The following is a 19,241-nucleotide window of genomic DNA, read 5'->3' as shown; positions in this document are numbered from 1 at the left end:
CTGTAGATTGCTTTGGGTAATATAGACATTTTAACAATATTAAATTTTCCAAACCATGAGCATGAGATATCTTTGTGTCTTCTTCAGTTTCTTTCACTGATATCTTAGACTTTTCAGTGTAGAAGTCTCTTACATCCTTGGTTAAATTTACTTATTTCTAGGTATTTTATTCTTTTTGTTGCAATTATAAATGGATTTTTTTTTCTTTCTGATGGTTTGTTACCAGTGCATAGAAATACAACTGACTTTTATATGTTGATTTTGTATCCTTCAATTTCAATAAATTCGTTTATTAGTTTTAATAGCTTTTTTGGTGGAGTCTTTAGGGTTTTATATATATGAGATTATGTCATCAGCAAATAGAGACATTTTCACTTCTTTTCCAATTTGGATGCTTTTTATTTTTTAAATTTTAATTTTTCATTTATATTTTTACTTTAATTTTTTCTTTTTTGCCTAATTTCCTTGGCTAGGACTTACAGTATGATGTTAATAAGAGTGGGGATCCTTCCTGTTTCTAATCTTAGAAGAAGAGCTTTCAGCTTTTTAAGATCTACATCACCTTGATACACACACACACATACATTTTTTTCATGGAAGAGAGAATTTTCTCTTGGTTCAAACCCCTGAAATGCACATGCCAGATGCCCAGGTATTTACTGACTGCAGATATTACACAGAAATCATATCAAGCTGAACCCTGAGAGTCAGCTGCCCTGCGTTCTCCCTGGCTCGCCCTTCACTTGTCTATGGTCATGGTCATCTCCCTTTCTGGGACTCAGTGTCTTTATCTGTAATATAAAAATTAAAAATTTCTTCTCTACTGGCTGAAAAGATTTTTGAGAAGATAAAATGCACGGGAAGGAATATTATTATGAAACTTTTTAAGGGCTATATACATGAAGAGTATGCTTTTAAAAAAATCAAGGGAGACAGCTGTCAGGGAAATATTTCACTTTCTGACTTGAATCAACCTATCTCCTTTGGCTACCATCATCAGGGTGTGACCATTTAGCTGGTGAACTATGGGGAACAACTAAACCTAATCCTTCTTTGCTCTGTAGGACCTCTTCTCCCACTGTGAACATCTCGTCGTTGGCACGGGACAGTGCCAAGTTCTCTTGGAAAGTCCTCACTATACTCTTCTCTATTGACAGCCACAAAATGGCCCTACATATCTGTGGCTCAGCAAGCATCCAGCTCTCCCAGTGGTGCTGGGGTAGTGGCTTGTCAACAGCCAGTCTGGTTGCCTCTTCTTAAGTCCCATGGCTGCTTCTGAGTGTAGGATCCTCAGGGCTGTGGTCAGCAATGTTGGAGCAACAGAATGCTTCCACTCTGGCATTGTTTGTAACTGAACTGTCATTTTTAGAATCTATAACATGTTGATATTTAGCATTTAGTATGGTTTGTACAGCTTGTAAAATTAGGTGAGTTTAATTTTGTGCCTTCATTCACACAAGCAAAGTGCCAGTTTCCTATCTCCAGCCTGACCATGTGGTCCCTTTAAGACACAGTGAGGGCAGATTGGTCCCACTGGTTCTAGAAGAGACAGTGTGAGTGCGTAAGAAAAGGGATAAGCTCTCTAGATTCCTCAGCTGGAAGGGTTGTTATTCAAGGAATTCTCAGGCCCTCCTAGGATTTGCATCAAATTCTCAAGGACCTTACCTTCCTGATTCTGACATTGCCTCCTGTAGTTAGCAGGGTCCAGCTTCCCTACCCCAGCCTTCTCCTCTTCCACCTTCATACCTATAAAGTAAAAGATAAACACAGCCTCAAAATATACACGCCACAAAAAGGTAGGATTTCAAGGAGAAATAGTAAAATCCACACTCATAGTGGGAGACCTCAATGCAGATGAAAAAAAATTAAGGCAAAAGAATCGAAGAAGCTCAATTATCTATCTCCAACAAATAAAGAACAAACCTTTTTTTCAATTACAAATAAAACATAAAAAAATACATTTTCTAGGTCACAGAAAATCCTTAGTAAATTTCAAAGAATTTGTATTGTATGTCTGTAGTAAATACACACATCGATGTTTAGACACTAAAAATAATTTCTAATTATGGATTTAATAGCAAATCACAATGAAAGTTATTAAATATTTAGAACTCAACAATAACAACTATTGCATATTGAAACTTTTGAGATACAATATACTTAGATGGAAGAAAGAAGGAAAAAAGGAAGGAAAGAAGAAAAGAAGGAGGGAAGGAAGGAAGGAAGGAAGGAAGGAAGGAAGGAAGGAAGGAAGGAAGGAAGGAAGGAAGGAAGGAAGGAAGAATGTGATAAGTAGTCAACTAAAGAACCTAGAAGAAGAACAAGAAGAAAATCCCAAAGAAAGTAGAATGTAAATATAAAAGGTAAACAAAAATAATAATAATGTAAGCCATGCAAAACTAATCAGGAAGAAAAGAGAATATTCATAAATAAACATTAAGAAAAAAAGGGACATGTCTAAAAATATAACAGAAAAAAATTAAATTATAAATGAATGTTATGAAAAACTGTGCCAATACATTTTAACTAGATAATAATGATGGCTGCCTTTGCAATGTGCCAAACCTCATTGTAAATACTCTGCAAGTGTGGCTTCACTGAATCTTCTCAGCAGCCCTATTAAATTTCATTTTCTAAATTTAAAGAAAAACACAACCCTATAGGATAAGTAACATTATTATTATGAAGTAACTGAGGCACAGAGAACTTACTTGACTGCCCAAATAAAGGAAAAAAAATTCAAACTATAGCTCTTAGTCACAAAGCTAATGAAATAAATACTTTATTAGAAAAATAATATAAATTATCAAATTAACTTTAGAGGAATTAGAAAACAAGAATTGACCAATAACTACTAAGTGAAAGGATTATGAAAAAAGCATCACATCCAGCCACATATATTGATAATTATTGAAGCTGGATTATAGGCACAGAAGGATAATTATATATTTTGTCTATTTTTGTTGTTTGAAATTTTTCTATAATTTAGAGAAAAAATAAACACCGGGAGCAGATAGCTTTTTTTTTTTAAGTTTTATCTGAACCTTCAAGGGTCAGAAAGTCTCTTACCTATACAAAGTGGTTCTCAAAAGTATTAAAAGAGTAGAATGGAGGCAGTAGAGACATCTGAAGATGAGGCTTTATGCTGGGACTGAAACTAGGAGAGTGGGTTGAAAACCTCAATAAGGAGTCAGATAAGGCCACAGATCTCTCTCTCCTAGGTTCCAGTCTCCTAGAATGCCCCCCCCCCCCCGAGATTGGCAGGTTAAATCAGGCTCTCGGTAGCTGAGGGCAAGAAGAAGTCATTTGATTTAAGTAAGGACAGTTAGACGTGCAACCCACTGCCTACCTGACTCCGGGAACAGTAACAAAGCACACATACTCCAGGCAGGATCTGGAGGATTTACGGATTCTGACATTTTGGTAATCTCTAACAAAATGGTGAGAGCTCCACCCAATTGTCCACCATGAGTCTATTGTTCAGCAAGTTCAGCCTGTGAAATAGCTGCTTGGCAGCTCCACTCCAAAATATGATGGCCAGAGTGGCAGAGAGCAAAGCAAGCAGGAAAAGAGGAAGTCTAACGAAACAAGAGGAACGTAAGCAACCAGAGAACCATTTATAAAACATACGACCAACATCTTCAGATAGACTAGTAGAGACATTATATTCATGACCAAGATAAAAGCAAAATGTTGTAAACCTGAAACTTTTAAAGAATGAGAAAGAGGCCCTGGCCGGTTGGCTCAGCGGTAGAGCATCAGCCTGGCGTGTGGGGGACCCGGGTTCGATTCCCGGCCAGGGCACATAGGAGAAGCGCCCATTTGCTTCTCCACCCCCCCCCTTCCTCTCTGTCTCTCTCTTCCCCTCCCACAGCCAAGGCTCCATTGGAGCAAAGATGGCCCGGGCGCTGGGGATGGCTCCTTGGCCTCTGCCCCAGGTGCTAGAGTGGCTCTGGTAGCGGCAGAGCGATGCCCTGGAGGGGCAGACATTGCCCCCTGGTGGGCAGAGCATCGCCCCTGGTGGGCGTGCCGGGTGGATCCCCGTCCGGCGCATGTGGGAGTCTGTCTGACTGTCTCTCCCCATTTCCAGCTTCAGAAAAATACAAAAAAAAAAAAGTTAATAAAGAATGAGAAAGAACTCCTGGAACTTAAAAGATCTGATAGAAGAAAACTTTCAATAAAAGAGTTGTAACATAAAGTTGAAAAAATATGTCAGACAACAGAGCACAAATACAAAGAACATTTTAAAATAATAAGAAAAAGACAAAGAAATCTAGAGGATGGATCCAAGGTTATCCAGCATCAAAGTAAGAAAAATTCTCAAAAGAGAGATCAGGAAAAATAGTAGAGAGAAAATTATCAAGGAAATGACACAAGAATATTTCTCAGAACTGAAACATTTGAATTTCTTGATTGAAAAGGAGTACTGAGAGCTCAGAAAATGAATTGGAATCCATTCCAAGTCATATCATCATGAAGTGTTAAAATAGTACATGTAAAGAGAAGACCTTCAAAGTTTCCAGAAGAAAATAGGTCACCTACAAAGAATCAGACAGAAATGGCATCCGGTTTTTGAAAAGCCACAGTGGAGGCTACAAGACAATGGAGTCATGCCTCTAGAATTGACAAAAACTTGTGTCCAACTTAGAATCCCAGTCTTACCCAAGTTATCATTCAAATGTGAAAGTAGAGTAAAGGCATTTTTCAGACATGAAATGTCTCAAAATTTTACCTCCTATACCTCTTATCTCAGGAAGTGGTTGAAGAGAGAACTCCACAAGCTGAAGGAGCATGTCAGGAAGGGATATGGCGTCCTGGGACTGGGATTCACCAGTGAAGTCCAGCACAGGGAGCCCCGGGGGGAGAGCCACACAGCAGCCCTGAGAGCTCCAGTTGCAGCTTAGAACAGGCTCTGGACAGGATGTTTCAAGAAAAACCTGGGACTGACTAATTATCTGGATGTGTTTTGAGAGGATATCAAGATTCTTTCAAAAATAGTCATGAAGAGAAGTAATCATTGTATACCATGTCAACTGTGAGCAATATTTATATAGTCCTAATAAATAAAAACGGATGTTAATTTCACCAAAAATTGTGGCATAAGCAGGGCTCGTATTCCACCACTATGCACTAGTGTGCATAAGAATTGTCATCTGTCTAAACGAGGGCATGAATTGTCATTTATCTAAACCATTCATAGTTTGTGGCAGCTGTACACTGCTAGTGGTCAGGTAATATCCTTTCTGTACTTTTAATGTCAGTGCCATATTGATTTTATATATTTTAAACATCCCCACTGGACGTAACTATTTGGGAAGGATGAGAAGATGTCAGTGTGCGTGTGCGTGTGTTTATGTAGACACCTGTGGAGGACACTGCTAGCACCTGATGCCTGACATCCATCCCTCTTCCTGCCCTGATTTTGTTTAGGACAACAATGGGGCAAACTTCAAATAATCACTTCCCTGAGATCTCCTTCACAATGTCTGGCTAAGAGATGTAGGAGAAGGATCTGGGGAGACTTTCCCTTCCTGGACGAAGCCTCTGCAGAAGAAAACTCTTTTGTTTTTCCTTCTTCCTCACTGGATAGGTATGTCAGGTTTAGCAAATAAAAATACAGTTCTCAGATTAATTCATATACAAAACAAATAATTTTTAGTGTAAGCATGCCCCATGCAATATTTGGTACATAGTTTTACTAGAAAGTTATTTACTATTTATCTCAAAATCAAATTTAACTGGGTAAACTGTATTTTATCTGACAACCTCATGATGCCTGGAAGTGCAGCAGCTATCTTCACCATGGTGATGAAGGCCATGTGCTAGCTATGGATTCAAGGGGAAAGGCAGCCTGAATTCTTAATGTCTGCACGGAGCTATCTAGCAGAACTGGATAGCCCACACTTGGGCTTCTTGTCATGGGAAATAATGACACCATTTATTTGTTTAAGCTACTAAAGTTAATTTTCCTGTTGCTCAAAACTACACTTGGCCTGACCAGGTGGTGGCGCAGCGGATAGAGAGTCGGACTGGGATGGGGAGGACTCAGGTTCGAGACCTCGAGGTCGGCAGCTTGAGTGAGGGCTCACCTGGCTTGAGCACAAACAGCTCACCAGCTCGGACCCAAGGTCACTGGCTCGAGCAAGGGGTTACTTAGTCTGCTGAAGGCCCGCAGTCAAGGCACATATGAGAAATCAATCAATGAACAACTAAGGTGTCGCAACGAAAAACTGATGATTGATGCTTCTCATCTCTCCATTCCTGTCTGTCTGTCCCTGTCTATCCCTCTCTCTGACTCTCTGTCCCTGTATAAAAAAACAAACAAACAAAAAACCCACATTGTCATATGACAGAAGACTCAGGAAAGTAAATATTCACTGGGAAAATAGAATTGGGTGTGTTGGTGAGGAAACAGTGAGAATGGACATTGAGGTCATCTAGCAGTGTCTGCTACACTTTCTAGCACCCCTTACCTACTCTCCTCACCCATTTTTAGAACCTCATTTTGTTCGGGTGGAGACACAAGACCCTTAATTGTAGTGAACACCTTCTCCAACCGAGGGCATGAATTGTCATCTGTCTAAACCAGTGGTAGTCAACCTGGTCCCTAGCGCCCACTAGTGAGCGTCCCAGCTTTCATGGTGGGCAGTAGCAGAGCAACCAAAGTATAAATAAAAAGATTTAACTATAGTAAGTTGTTTTATAAAGATTTATTCCGCCAAACTTAGTGAAAATCCGACAGAAAGTACTTAGTAAGTAATTAGTATTATATGCTTTAACTAGCTGTAACTCTGCTTTATAAATTTTATAAAGTAAAGTTACTTCTCTACTTTATAAATCACTATTACTGTGGAACCGGTAGGCGGTTAGAAAATTTTACTACTAACAAAGATACAAAAATGGGCAGTAGGTATAAAAAGGTTTACCCCTGGCTCTAAACCATTCATAGTTTATGGCCTTTGGCCAATAACTGATTTTAGGATTAGTCATGTGACCCTATCAAACCAATAAGATTTAAATGAAAGTTCACTGGTTAGAGCTGCTGGAAAAGCTTTTATTTTCCCAATAAAAAATGAGAGAATAAAAAATGATGGAATACACATCTCACTCTTTATCCTCCACCATAACCTGCATAGACCTTGGGTGTGAGACTTCTAGAAGAAGCAGCCACCTTGCAATAATGAGAATTTGTCCAAAATGGAAAACTTGAACAAACCTGGATTCCTGATAATATCACTGAGCTCTGGACTGCTCACATCTGGGCTTCCTGTTACGTGAAAAAAATATCTACCTTAAACAGCTAGCCAAGTTGTGTCACTTTTAGCTGAAAGCCTTCCTAACTAACGCATAATACAACACTATCAGGAGTTCAAACGAATGAACTAGATCCCTATCTCAAGCACATAATGAGTAAAAAAGCAAGTTGTAAAAAGATACACACAAAATGACTTTATATATATATATAACTTAAAAACACAAAATAACTTTAAAGCACACCATATTGTTCTGGCTACATTTATAAGTAATTTAAGTGTAAATCATGTGAGGGATTGCAAAAATTAAAGCAAGAAATAAAATGTGATCATGGTACATGATTATGAGTTTTGGAACTAGTTTTTGAATGAACTGAAACAGTGATGATATATCCACATGGAGAGGGTAAAGGAGAGAGATGGGTATGGTATAAGGCAGTTAAATAGTCACTTGTTAGGTGGCTAATTTCTATTTTGATAAACAGCAGAATATATATGTTTATGAGAGGAGTATAAGTAACCACCAGAAAAAGCTAAAAGAATTCCAACTGGCTGACTTTGGGAAGTGGAACTGTGGGGTGTGTGCAAAGCTGGGATGGAGTTCTGTAGCTGTTTATAATATGTTCTTACATGTGTTGATTGGTTTTTACATTATGGTTATGTATTATTTTTATTTTAAACATTTTAAGGCAAATAATAGAATTTGACATGTGTGGTCCCACTGTATGCGGTAATTGTATCCCCTGTAAATCCATGCTTAAATATATTTGTTAAAAGCAAATCATGTTTAAAATACTCAGAACTACAGAACAAAGAATGCTTTAAGACAGTGGTTCTCAAACTTGAGCGTGTGTCAGAGTCACTGGGAGAGCGGGGCCCCACCCCAGCATGTCTGACTCGGCAGATCTGAGGTGCAGCCTGAAAGTTTATGGGCCAGCAAGTTTCTGGTTGATGCTGCTGCTGCTAATCCAGGGATCATACTTTGAGAACCGCTGGTTTAAAGAAACAGCTCCTAATTTATATTTTCTATTAAATTGAATCTCCATACACTGAGTTTGCTTCACATGCATAACAATATCACGTCTTTTCAATCAAACTGGGTACCATAAACAGGTAAGTTGCGTGAGAATGCACTGGTAGCATTTATAGATTAGTGACTTTTTTGAGAGTTGATTCCTCCTTGGCATGGCATGCAGAGTAAAGAGAAGCTGAGGAACAAACCTTCTTTCTTAATAAAGAACTATCTTCTAATGGTTTAGGGAAGGCTGACTCCACCTCTCCCCAGCCTCAAACAGGAAAGGCCAAGTGACTCAGCCTGGCCAATCAATCAACCATCATTCCGCAGCCGCAAACACTGGGGTGATCCCATGTCCAAAGCAGGGCCAAGCAGAATTCTTCCCAGGACATATCCACTTGATTCATCTAAAAACACTGCCTCCACTCTTCTCTAGTTTGTGAGGCTAATCAGCTTGGGGACTACTATCTTGCCTGCCACCTAGAGGGAAGCATGGGGGAATGGAGTGTTGATAACATTGTAACTCCCCTAGTCAGTTAGTTCTGAACTGGCCTTCTTAGTTGTGTTAGGCTGATAAATTTCCTTTATTATTTTTTTTCTCACGTTTGAGTTGGGGTTCTGACACTTGCAGTCAATGGTTCCTAACTAATACAAATAAAATATCTTTCCAGCATGTTTTAAAAATGTGTTCTTTAATGTTTGAAATACTATAAATTTTTCAGACTGGAAACGGAACAAAAGTGAACACAAAATAACAATCCAGATGCCAGTTGAGATGAAAATTCTACAGAACTACAGAAGCACAAAGACACAATGTTGCTCACATTTGAGGGGGTGGGGAAATGCACACTTCCCAGCCCTGCACTCACTGAGACCATTCCCTTCTCTCCTCCCAGCAACTGGAGAGCAGCTCCCTCCCAGGAGTGGGCAGAGAGCCGAAGGACCAGGCCTGTCCCAGATCCTCTTCAGAGGAAGCTGTCCATCTGAAGCCAGGTGCTGGTGGTGTGGAGAGTGTTTAGATGAACTACTGTTCTGATCCGACAGCTGCAGGGCCCATCCTAAAAATTCCCAGTCATGACCTAACCCATGAAACAAAATTTCCATCTCTAGCATGTCATATAGTGTTTATTAATTAAATGTCAGATAGTTTGCTTTCTTAATCTCATTTGATCCTGACCAAATTTCACAAAGTGCATAATTTTCACCACTACCCTTTTTTCAGAGAATTAAGTAATTTCTTCCTGTATCACAGAGCCAGGCTTGGTGGAGCCAAGATTCAAATTGGAATCTCTCTGATTCCTGGACCCAAGGAATGGAGGGAGGAAGAAGAAGAAGAAAGGAAGGAAGGAATAACGACAGGAGAGATGGGGGTGAGGGAGGGTGATCTAGAAGAAGCCTCCCACTTCTGGGTTCCAGGCCCTTTCTGAGGTCCAGTCGAGTTCCTGTCCCTCCCAATGGTTTCATAATGCCCCTCCTTTCTCTTCAGCTAGCTTCAGTTGCTTAGAGTTACTTGTACCCAAAGAGTATTAACCAGTACAACCATCCACTATAATGTGTTACCAAAGGAATGTTGTTAGCAACACACCAGCCCCTGCCTTGTAGCAAACAAAAGAACCTGTAACAGCAGTTTTTCCTACACCAGCCCCTCCACTGCCCAACTAGCCACTGGGTGTTTTCCAACCATCTTTGCATCATATATGGTCTTGGTAGGGAACATGGTTTTACGGCAAGGGATCAGACCAAATTCTCTCCTGGGTCAGTTAAGGGCTCCACTCTATTTTATTGCGTCTGCTACCAGCATGTGATCATATCTGAGATCCCTGAGAATCCAAACCCTACTGACCAAATCAATGTCCTAAGCTTGTAAGGCCAAAGGCCAGGGTGCCACACCAACAAACAGACATCCAGGGCCCTAGTCCAAGTAGCCTTCACATCCACTGCAGCAAGGAGGTAGTAACAGAGCCAACCTTATGGGTGAATAGCACATTTTGATCAAAACTCTGGTGATTGAATCGCTGGCCACTTAACACTTCCCCACCCCACCCACAAGGGCACATCAATTAAATCCAACAAATCTACTTTGTTCTATATATTTGCAGTGGAAACTGGAAACAGAACAGATAGTTTAATTTCCAGGGAAGAAGGGTAAACTATGTCCTTGGTGAGATCTTAAGTCCTCAAGATGAGACACAAGATCTCTGAAAGAAAATTAGGGAAAAAAGGTCATGCCACTTTGAGAGCTTTTTCTCCCACCCTGTCTTTTAAACCATTTGACCTCATCATATCTAAGATCATGGGACCAACCCAACAAGGTATCTAGTGAACCCTTCTGAGAGCCCAAAGAAGTGCAGAAAAGGGCTCATCTGGGATTATGTTGTGAACTGAATGAACAAGAATGACACAGGATCACACTGGGCTTTAAAAAGCTAAACTAGAAGCTAGAGAAAAGTCATCCTCCCAACAGATGGCTTTTCCATTGCCTTTGTACCCCGCCCCATCATGCATGTCTCCAGAGAGGAAAGACAAAACATGCAAACAAAATATCCCTAAGCAAACCACCACTACCAAAACTGGGTACTGTACCCAAAGCCTCACATCAGAAGTACGTGATGAGAGGAGGCTAGCCATTGTTCAGTTCCTCCTGTTAATGTGACATTAACAGGAGTAATTTATTTTCCCATGGCTCTCTGAGAAAGAGGCAAGTCTCAGGGGATTTTCTTTCTTTATAAATATTTCAGCCAGTGTCATAAGTATAGCAAAGATAATATAAATTTACAAGCTTAGAAGAAAAAGATTCTCAGTTCCACCAGAGAACCAAAACAACTAACTCACCCGGGTATCCAAGAGCATGAGTGTCCCGTCGTTTCCGTCCATGTGGCGTGATGTCTTAAGCCCCAAAACAGTGAACTCAAGGCACCAGGGTGACTAATACAGTATAATCTTTTTAAAGGAAAGGCAAATATCCAATGGTCATTTGGAGGATTTATCCGGCTTTCCTGGTGTTTCCCTTCTTGGTGTGTGAAGCTCACTCTTAGACATTCTGCACTTACTGTGAAGCACGTTTTTCCTTATCTACAGAGCACCATCTACCATCCCTGAAGCTCCAAGATGCAAGCTTACCTCCAGAGTCTGAGTGCCAGGAACCACGATCCAAATCTCAGAAGGCCAGAGTCACTCGCTCTGTTGCTGTTGGATGGCAAAAAGGACGCTTTGTGATTTCTAGGCTGAACAGTATTTGGGGCATTGGAGATTGACTTGTGGGGCTCAGTGGCGGCCAGCCATGTGACCAGGGTGGGGGAAGGGACACTCTTGCAGGGTGATCCTGTTGACTATCAGACCAGGGTAGTGCAGGGTCTAAGAGCTGGCCACAATTATAAGCAGATGTCTTTGCTCTAAATTTCTTCTTGGATTTTAACTTGGTGATCTTTCTATGGTAGTGTTATATTTCAGCCCGGACTTTGAAATATTGGTTTATCTCCCTGCATAGTTTCTAGCCCAGATACTTTTTGGATTCTGTCTTAAAAAGATGTTAGAGATAGGGGTCTAAGAGTCTTTAAAGATGACCCACCTCCACCCCAAGGTCACTCATTTCATAGACAGGTGGTGGCCCATCCAGGAGCCTGCAGACGCCTGGGTCTGGTTTTACATACTGAGGTGACTCTGATGGCTAGCACCGATAATTACAACTTCCTTGAATGTCTTTAACCTATAGGTCATTAAGTTTGAGGGCTGCTGTGATGCCAATAGTAGATCTTATCTCACTGCAGGCCCCTAAATCTGCACCGATCAGATCAGGGCATGGTTTAGAAGTTGTGGCAGTTTGTACTTGTGGCCAATGAGTTTGTATAAATACGTGTACTGATACTTATTATCTTTATCACAGTCTTCATTAAATACTCCAAGATGATCTTTTTGGAGAGATCAAGCGACATCAAAAGCAGGAGAGGTCCTGGATCGCAAAGACCTTGAAGACTTCTCAAGACCATAGCCATGTGAATAACCTTCTAGTTCGCTTCTGCCTCCCCACCCAATGGCCTGTGCTGGCTGCCTGCTAACACAGGGAAGCGGTAGTAATGATGGCAGAAATGGCCGAGGTGGAAGTGGTGGGTGGAATGGCAGATGTGGCAATATGCAATTGGGTATAATGGAGGTGGAGAGATAGAGATGGTGGTGAAGAGGTGTGTATACAGGTGTAAGGTGTAATTGGAAATTGTGGAGGCAGTGGTGATGGAGGAAGGGATGCGAGAACTTCCTAAATGGTCGAGTAAGAGACTCATGTTACTGCTATGCTAATGACCCTGGATAAACCTGAACTGCTATGACCACAAGTATATAATGGTAAAGCTTTGGCAATAGGAGTCTAGAGAACCTTATTCTGTCCCCAGAGCTGAGTGAACTTGGAGCAGAGTTTGCACTTAATAAATAGTGGCTTGTTATGGGGCACTCCTCTCTTGCCAAGTACTTACCCTCCCCTACTAAGTAGAAGCTTCTGTCTTTTCTGAAGTCTCGAGAAAAGTACTCTCACTCACCTTTACCTCCTCACTCACTTCTCTACCTAGTGGAGGAAGGGTGGCTCTGTGTTTGATGAACCAGGGAGAATAAAACGGTCATGTGCCGAGTCTCACCCTTCTGAGAACAGAGAAGGCCTGAACCAGCCTCCTCTCCTCCTCCCTTCACTGTAAACTTGCCAGGACAAGTTCTTTCTCAGGGAGGGGGTCTTTCAGTGCTGAGTAGATGAGTTTGACTCAAGGGGAAAATCAGGAAGCCTGAATGTTAAACCAAATTCTCCAATCAGCTTTACCTGTCATAAAACTATCTTGATTTCTAGCTGTCTGATTCCTGTATCTTATTTCTCATTCAATTCCAAGCATAACAGAAATATTATGAACAACTATCACCCTCAAATTCCAATGCCAATGAATTAATAAAAGAAACTGCATGAAGTTAATGGGACTTAAATGGTCTCTAAGTTTCCTTCAAGCTCTAACATCCTGTGATTGTTTTGAGTCTGTGTCTCTGGAGCATAACAAACAAATGTTCATGGAGCTGGGGGTGAAGGTTGAGACTCTTACTGGACAACTTCTTAATCTCTGACTCCCTTCCCACCTTTTCAACAGAGGAAAGACCTTGTTCCAAACACCTTCCTCTTCTCTCTCCACTAGTCCCTGGTATCTGCATTTCCTGCCCCCTTTGGTTGGGACCCCATGATGAACCCCTTCAGACCCCCTCATTGATACCCACAACTTAGTGTTCCTGTCTTGTAAAGCTCTTGGTTAAATCAGCCCACTGTTAACCTTCCTGTCCAGCACTAAGCTATCTTTCATCTCTGGAGAAAACCTGTCTTCATAGGAGGAGAGAACAGAGCCAATACACAGAGTGGCAGAGATAGAGAGAGAGAGACTGTCTAAAAGATGGAATGGGGAGAGAGAGTGAGACTCGGATGCCTATGACCAACTCCATCTCTGTCCTTTCCCATGGTTTGGTTTGGTGAGTGAAAACCTATTGGGAGAGGATCCAGCCATCCCTTTTTTCTCCTCCCCCTGCCCTCGGGACTCTCTCCCCATTGCTGCCAGGGAGATTGGTTTGCCAACTGGCTTTAAGCAATAGGATAAATGCTTGGGGCTTTCAGCCCTTCCTTCCCACCAGAGCAGTACAGCTAGGACACATGTACTGGCTTAGGAGAAAGGGAAAAGATTGGACCCAATGGTTCTTAGTTAGAGGTGTTTTACATTTGTCAATATTGGGAGACATTTCTGGTTGCCACAGTGAAAGGAGATCACTACTTGCCTCTAGTGGGTAGAGGCCAGAGATGCTCCTAACACCCTGCAATGCACAAGATGCCCTGCACAACAGAGGTTTAGCTGGACCCCAGCTGGCAATAGAGCTGAGGTTGAGAAATCCTGGATTAGACTGTTCAGCCTGCTCTGGTTTTAGACTCTAGGTTCTCTATAACCCAGGCTGGAAGAGCACTGTACATGGACTCACTCAGACCATGGGCTCTACAAGGAGGGAGAAGGGGCAAAGAGTCTTAGCAATTTGCAGCTTTTGACTTCTGTGCCTCCATTTCCTTTAGAGACTGGCTGACAGGTGGCAACTCTCAGAGACAGATTCCTTTCCATCTCCTGGCCAAATGCCATCTGAACCACACTGGGTTTAATACTCAGCAGGATTGCCATAGAGCCCTGGCATGCAGTGAAGAGCAAAGTTTCATGAAGAAAGAACGAGCTTCCTACTGTGGGAGGCCTGCAGGTTTCAGACGCTGATGTTGGTGGGAATTCATTTGGGGCCTCAGCAGGCTTATCTAGAACTTTACCCACAAGGACACCCCCACAAGCTGGGCAGGACTCACTCCAGTGTGTGTAATTTTTGGCTCTCAGATTGTTTGTGCCAAGCTTTGGCGAGTGGTACAACACTGGCTGTCCCAGATTATTGTAGACTTTAGTTGTTTTTGAACAGTATCCAGGGTTGAGGAGAGAACATACTGTGATGGTGTCAAGACTGTACAGGAGGGCAAAAAAAAAAAAGGTGAGAAATATATTGTAGGGAAGCTGAGAAACCCAAAGAGGCCAGGCTCAGATTTCCCTTGCCCATTTTCATCTACCCACTAATCACTGTTGTGACCTGTGGCCAGCTGGCAACAGCATAGACCCCAGCTCACTCTGCACCAGCCAAACTGCACATCCTACTGTTTCTCTAACACCTCAAGCTCATTCCTACCTCAGGACCTTTGCACTTACTGTTTCCCCAACCTTTGGCATGTATTCAACTCTCTGATCAGATACCATCTATCTAAAAAGGTCCTCCTTGACCAACCCTTCTAAAATGTTCTTCTCTAGTGCTTAACTCTGTCTTCTTTGTCTAGATGGCATTTCTCCTCAAAACCATAGTATGTGTTTATTTATTTACTCATTTATTGTCTGTTCCTCCAATACAGCAGGGAACTTTGTCTTGTTCACTAATGGCTGGGTTCAAATCCTGGCTCTACTAACTGTAGGATCTTGGACAAGTTACTTATCTCACTCTCTTTTTGATTCAATTGCCATCACTGAAAAAAATGAGAATACTAATCATATCTACCTTGAGTTGTTAGGAGAGCTGATTGAGTCAATATATACAGTATCTTAGGTCAGTGTCTGCCTCACAGGAAATAACAGTACTAACTAGCAATGTTATTATAAATATTGCACTCAGAAGCTCATGACCCATCTATTATGAGTAGGTGGGAGTATTCCTGGCAGTTTGCAGGAGTGAAGCAGTCATTGTTATTTCTCTGGGAACTGAGATTCCTCTACACCAGTAGTCCCCAACCTTTTTTGGGCCACGGGCCAGTTTAATGTCAGAAAATATTTTCACGGACTGGCCTTTAGGGTGGGATAGATAAATGTATCACGTGACCGAGACAAGTGTCAAGAGTGAGTCTTAGACAGATGTAACAGAGGGAATCTGGTCATTTTTTAAAAATAAAACATCGGCCCTGGCCGGTTGGCTCAGCGGTAGAGCGTCGGCCTAGCGTGCGGAGGACCCGGGTTCGATTCCCGGCCAGGGCACACAGGAGAAGCGCCCATTTGCTTCTCCACCCCTCCGCCGCACTTTCCCTCTCTGTCTCTCTCTTCCCCTCCCGCAGCCTAGGCTCCATTGGAGCAAAGATGGCCCGGGCGCTGGGGACGGCTCTGTGGCCTCTGCCCCAGGCGCTAGAGTGGCTCTGGTCGCAACATGGCGACGCCCAGGATGGGCAGAGCATCGCCCCCTGGTGGGCAGAGCGTCGCCCCTGGTGGGCGTGCCGGGTGGATCCCGGTCGGGCGCATGCGGGAGTCTGTCTGACTGTCTCTCCCTGTTTCTAGCTTCAGAAAAATGAGAAAAAAAAAAAAAAAAAAAAAAAAAAAAAACGGAAATAATGTAAGTTATTTATTCTTTCTCTGCGGACCGGTACCAAATGGCCCACGGACCAGTACCAGTCCGCGGCCCCAGGGGTTGGGGACCACTGCTCTACACGCCCTGAACCAGGCTCCCTTCCTGCCTCTGTGCCTGCTCTCTGCTGCCCTCTGGAGGCGAGCAGAAGCTGACTTTATTAGGGACTCGACAGATGATGCATTTCCCAGAGAAGAATGAGGCTTTCCTGCACAACAGTTTCTCTATGTGAGCGAGCTAGACTCCCACTGCTGTGAGCTTGGCTCTTGACAAAGCTGCCGCTGGAGCCATCAACTGGCAGGCAAGATTGGGAGTCATTGAGGCTACAGAGGAACTGCAGGTACCTGGGAACACAGTCCCCAGGAGGGGCCCAGGGCAAGCCCACCCTTCCCCTACCCCAGGTTATACTTTCCAGACAAGGAGACAGTTCTCTGGCCATCTCCACCAATCTGAGTGGCTGGAGACCCACTCCTCACCCTGCGCCTCATTTTCTGTCAGAGTGTATGTGATCTTCATATTGTTAGCCTAAAATAAGAGGGCTATACAGCCATCGGAGGATAGTTCCTTAATGAGAAACTAATGAAAAACAGAAGGGAAAAAAAGGCTTTTAGCAATAAGTAACTTTAAAAGGTTCTTAGCATGAGTAACTTCATTTAGCTTGTCTTCTATCTTAAACTCTAAGTAACCCCAGAACTTACTTAGGTCTAAAACTCCCTACCCCCATCCTTGAAGTTAGTTTTGCCAAATTGCAGATTTGGCAGGGGTGGATGGTAAATCCTAGAATGTTTAGAAATGTTTTTGTTAGGCATGAGAAACAGTTATCACTACTGTGTTATCATCTTCAAAGCTATGGTCTTAGTGTACAGAAATATTTTTTTCTTTAAATTGATTCTATAGATAAACATTGTAGCAAGACAGAAAGATTTAATGAGCTTGTTAGTGAAATTAATGAATATGTTTTATTGCTTTTGTACCATGCTTCACTAAGCTCCTCCTCCTTCCCATACCCCAACCAGTATGTGATTTTGTCTTTAAAAGCTAGCCCCAAACTGTGTTTGGGGCCACATGATTTGACTGACTTAGGTCTCCATGTGGTCGCCAGCTTTGAATAAAAGACTCCTTTAAATTTGAACTTTAGTGTGGAGAACGTCTGTATTTTCTCGCTAATTTCACTACAACACTAAGGACAGCAAAACTGTCTGATTGAAAGATATAATGGGGAAAAAGTTATAAAAATAGCCACGGGAATGCATAGGGGATATAACCAATAATATTGTAATAACTATGTATGGTGTCAGATGAGTACTATACCTAAAACTAATGTAATATTGTATGTCAGTTGTAACTGAAAAAATTTTTAATTATGACCAGGCGGTGGCGCAATTTAAAAATGTGGAAAACATTTTATTTTCAATAGTGACAAAACTCTTAAAACATCCATGTTGCAGTAATATAAGGTTATAGTAATTAAATATATAGAAATATATAAAATTATGGAAGATATATAAAAATAATTAAGATATAATATTAAAATCAATTAAGGAAATTAAAGTTATGCTGTCTGGATAGGAATTAATATAGTGTGTACAGATATGATAAACAAACTGCCTTTTGCGCAGGGCCCAGTTAGTGTGTGTGTTAAGTTACATATAGATAAGAAGTGGCTTGATGTCATAACTCTGTGGGTTGACATAGATAGGAGGCTTCCCTAAGAACACCTTAAAAGTGGCTTGATGTGACATTTTGGTTGATTAACATAAAAAGGGCTCCCTGCAAGGAAGTCCCAAAAAGGTGGTTTGAGGTGATAATCCTGTTGATTGACACCTATTAGAGGGCTTTGGCCAGAAAAGGTACTAAAGCTGAGGGGCCCCGTGCTGCGGTAGTCACCCAGACTCCAACGTTGATGTGAACTGTCTCCACGCCGCTCTGACCAAAGACAGCGAGGGGAGCACACCAACGGGACCTCCCTTGAGCTGTACCCAGGCACACCAAAAAGGATTTGTGAGTAATAAACTGCCTGTGTTTTTCTTGCAACTAACTTGTGTGTAGGTCGTGTCTTTCCTCCGGTGGCAGTTAGTTTCGGCACTGATCAGTAGCATCCTCATAGCCGCCTCAAGAGTAGTCTTGAAGAGGCTGCCAGCCCTGCTGATAAGCAGGAGTGTCCCACTGTGCGGGGAAGTCGAATCAGGGATGCCCGATTGTTGTGGAGCTCGGGCTCTACTAGGACAATCTAGAAATAAACTGTTCTAGAAATGCATGTCTTATAAGAGAATATATGATAAAATTTTGCTAATAAACATAAAATAAGGTACTATACTCCTAGAAGGGAAAACTGAATAGGACAAATATTAAATATTCAGAAACTTATATATGTTTAAAATATACAATAATTTCAATGACATTTTGGATGCAGATGACCAAAAATCAGATTAAAATACCTGCTTAGAATTTTTTGAGCTTTTACGATATCTTCATAGGTTTATGGCCAGAATTTTATGAGCTAATATACAAAAACATTTAAATAGTGCTTGGCGAGTTAAGCACTTGTTTACAGATGGGGAAACTGAAGCTCTGAGAAGTGAAGGAACTCGTCCAAGTTCACACAGCTGGTGAATGGCTGAGTTGGCCTGGGGGCAGGGGTAGGGAGGCTTTCCTAAAAGATATAGATGACTATAAAATCGCAATATTTGAAACAGGAAGCACACCTAATATAAGACATTTCTATATGCCTTGCAAAATAATGTTTGAAAGATTCGCCAACACCTCCTACAGCCTGAGGTATCCCTTACCTCCTTCCTCCCCCATTCAAACTGCCAGACCATTCCCTGCTTTGCCTCAGGAAATGTCGTGGGAGGGTACAGGAAAGCAGAAAGAGAGAAAAGGAAACTTCCCTTAGGGGACAGAAGAGACTCTAGGATGCAGACTGAGGTGTGGGAGAAGATGATCAGTGTGGATGGTCAGCTTCCGTTTCTCCATTAGGGCTACCTTGAACTGAATTAAGGAGAGGAAGGCTGACTGATCTGTGGCAGCGCAGTGGATAATGCGCCAACCTAGAATGCTGAGGT

At 42.0% G+C, this 19,241-nt stretch overlaps 1 protein-coding gene across 3 annotated transcripts in view; it reads right to left on the bottom strand.

Annotated features, from left to right (window-relative positions):
- SLC4A5 (solute carrier family 4 member 5) overlaps positions 1 to 11,444 on the bottom strand; it is a 110,735-nt gene extending 99,291 nt beyond the window's left edge. Inside the window, exons 1-2 of one of the 3 annotated variants that reach the window (XM_066377953.1) lie at positions 11,389 to 11,444; positions 1,666 to 1,746 (exon numbers count right to left, since the gene is read on the bottom strand). In XM_066377953.1, coding sequence (XP_066234050.1) covers positions 1,666 to 1,744 — 79 coding nt within the window. In that variant the 5' untranslated portion in view covers positions 1,745 to 1,746; positions 11,389 to 11,444. Of the gene's footprint in view, positions 1 to 1,665; positions 1,747 to 3,349; positions 3,464 to 11,100; positions 11,131 to 11,388 lie in introns of those variants that run through there. The other 2 variants (XM_066377954.1, XM_066377952.1) reach the window with 2 other exon arrangements.
- Positions 11,445 to 19,241: the final 7,797 nt, after the last annotated feature.

This window comes from Saccopteryx leptura, chromosome 3 (assembly GCF_036850995.1).
Source record: "Saccopteryx leptura isolate mSacLep1 chromosome 3, mSacLep1_pri_phased_curated, whole genome shotgun sequence".
In the NCBI taxonomy this organism is placed as follows: domain Eukaryota; kingdom Metazoa; phylum Chordata; class Mammalia; order Chiroptera; family Emballonuridae; genus Saccopteryx; species Saccopteryx leptura.
This window is presented reverse-complemented; position numbering and strand designations above follow the sequence as displayed.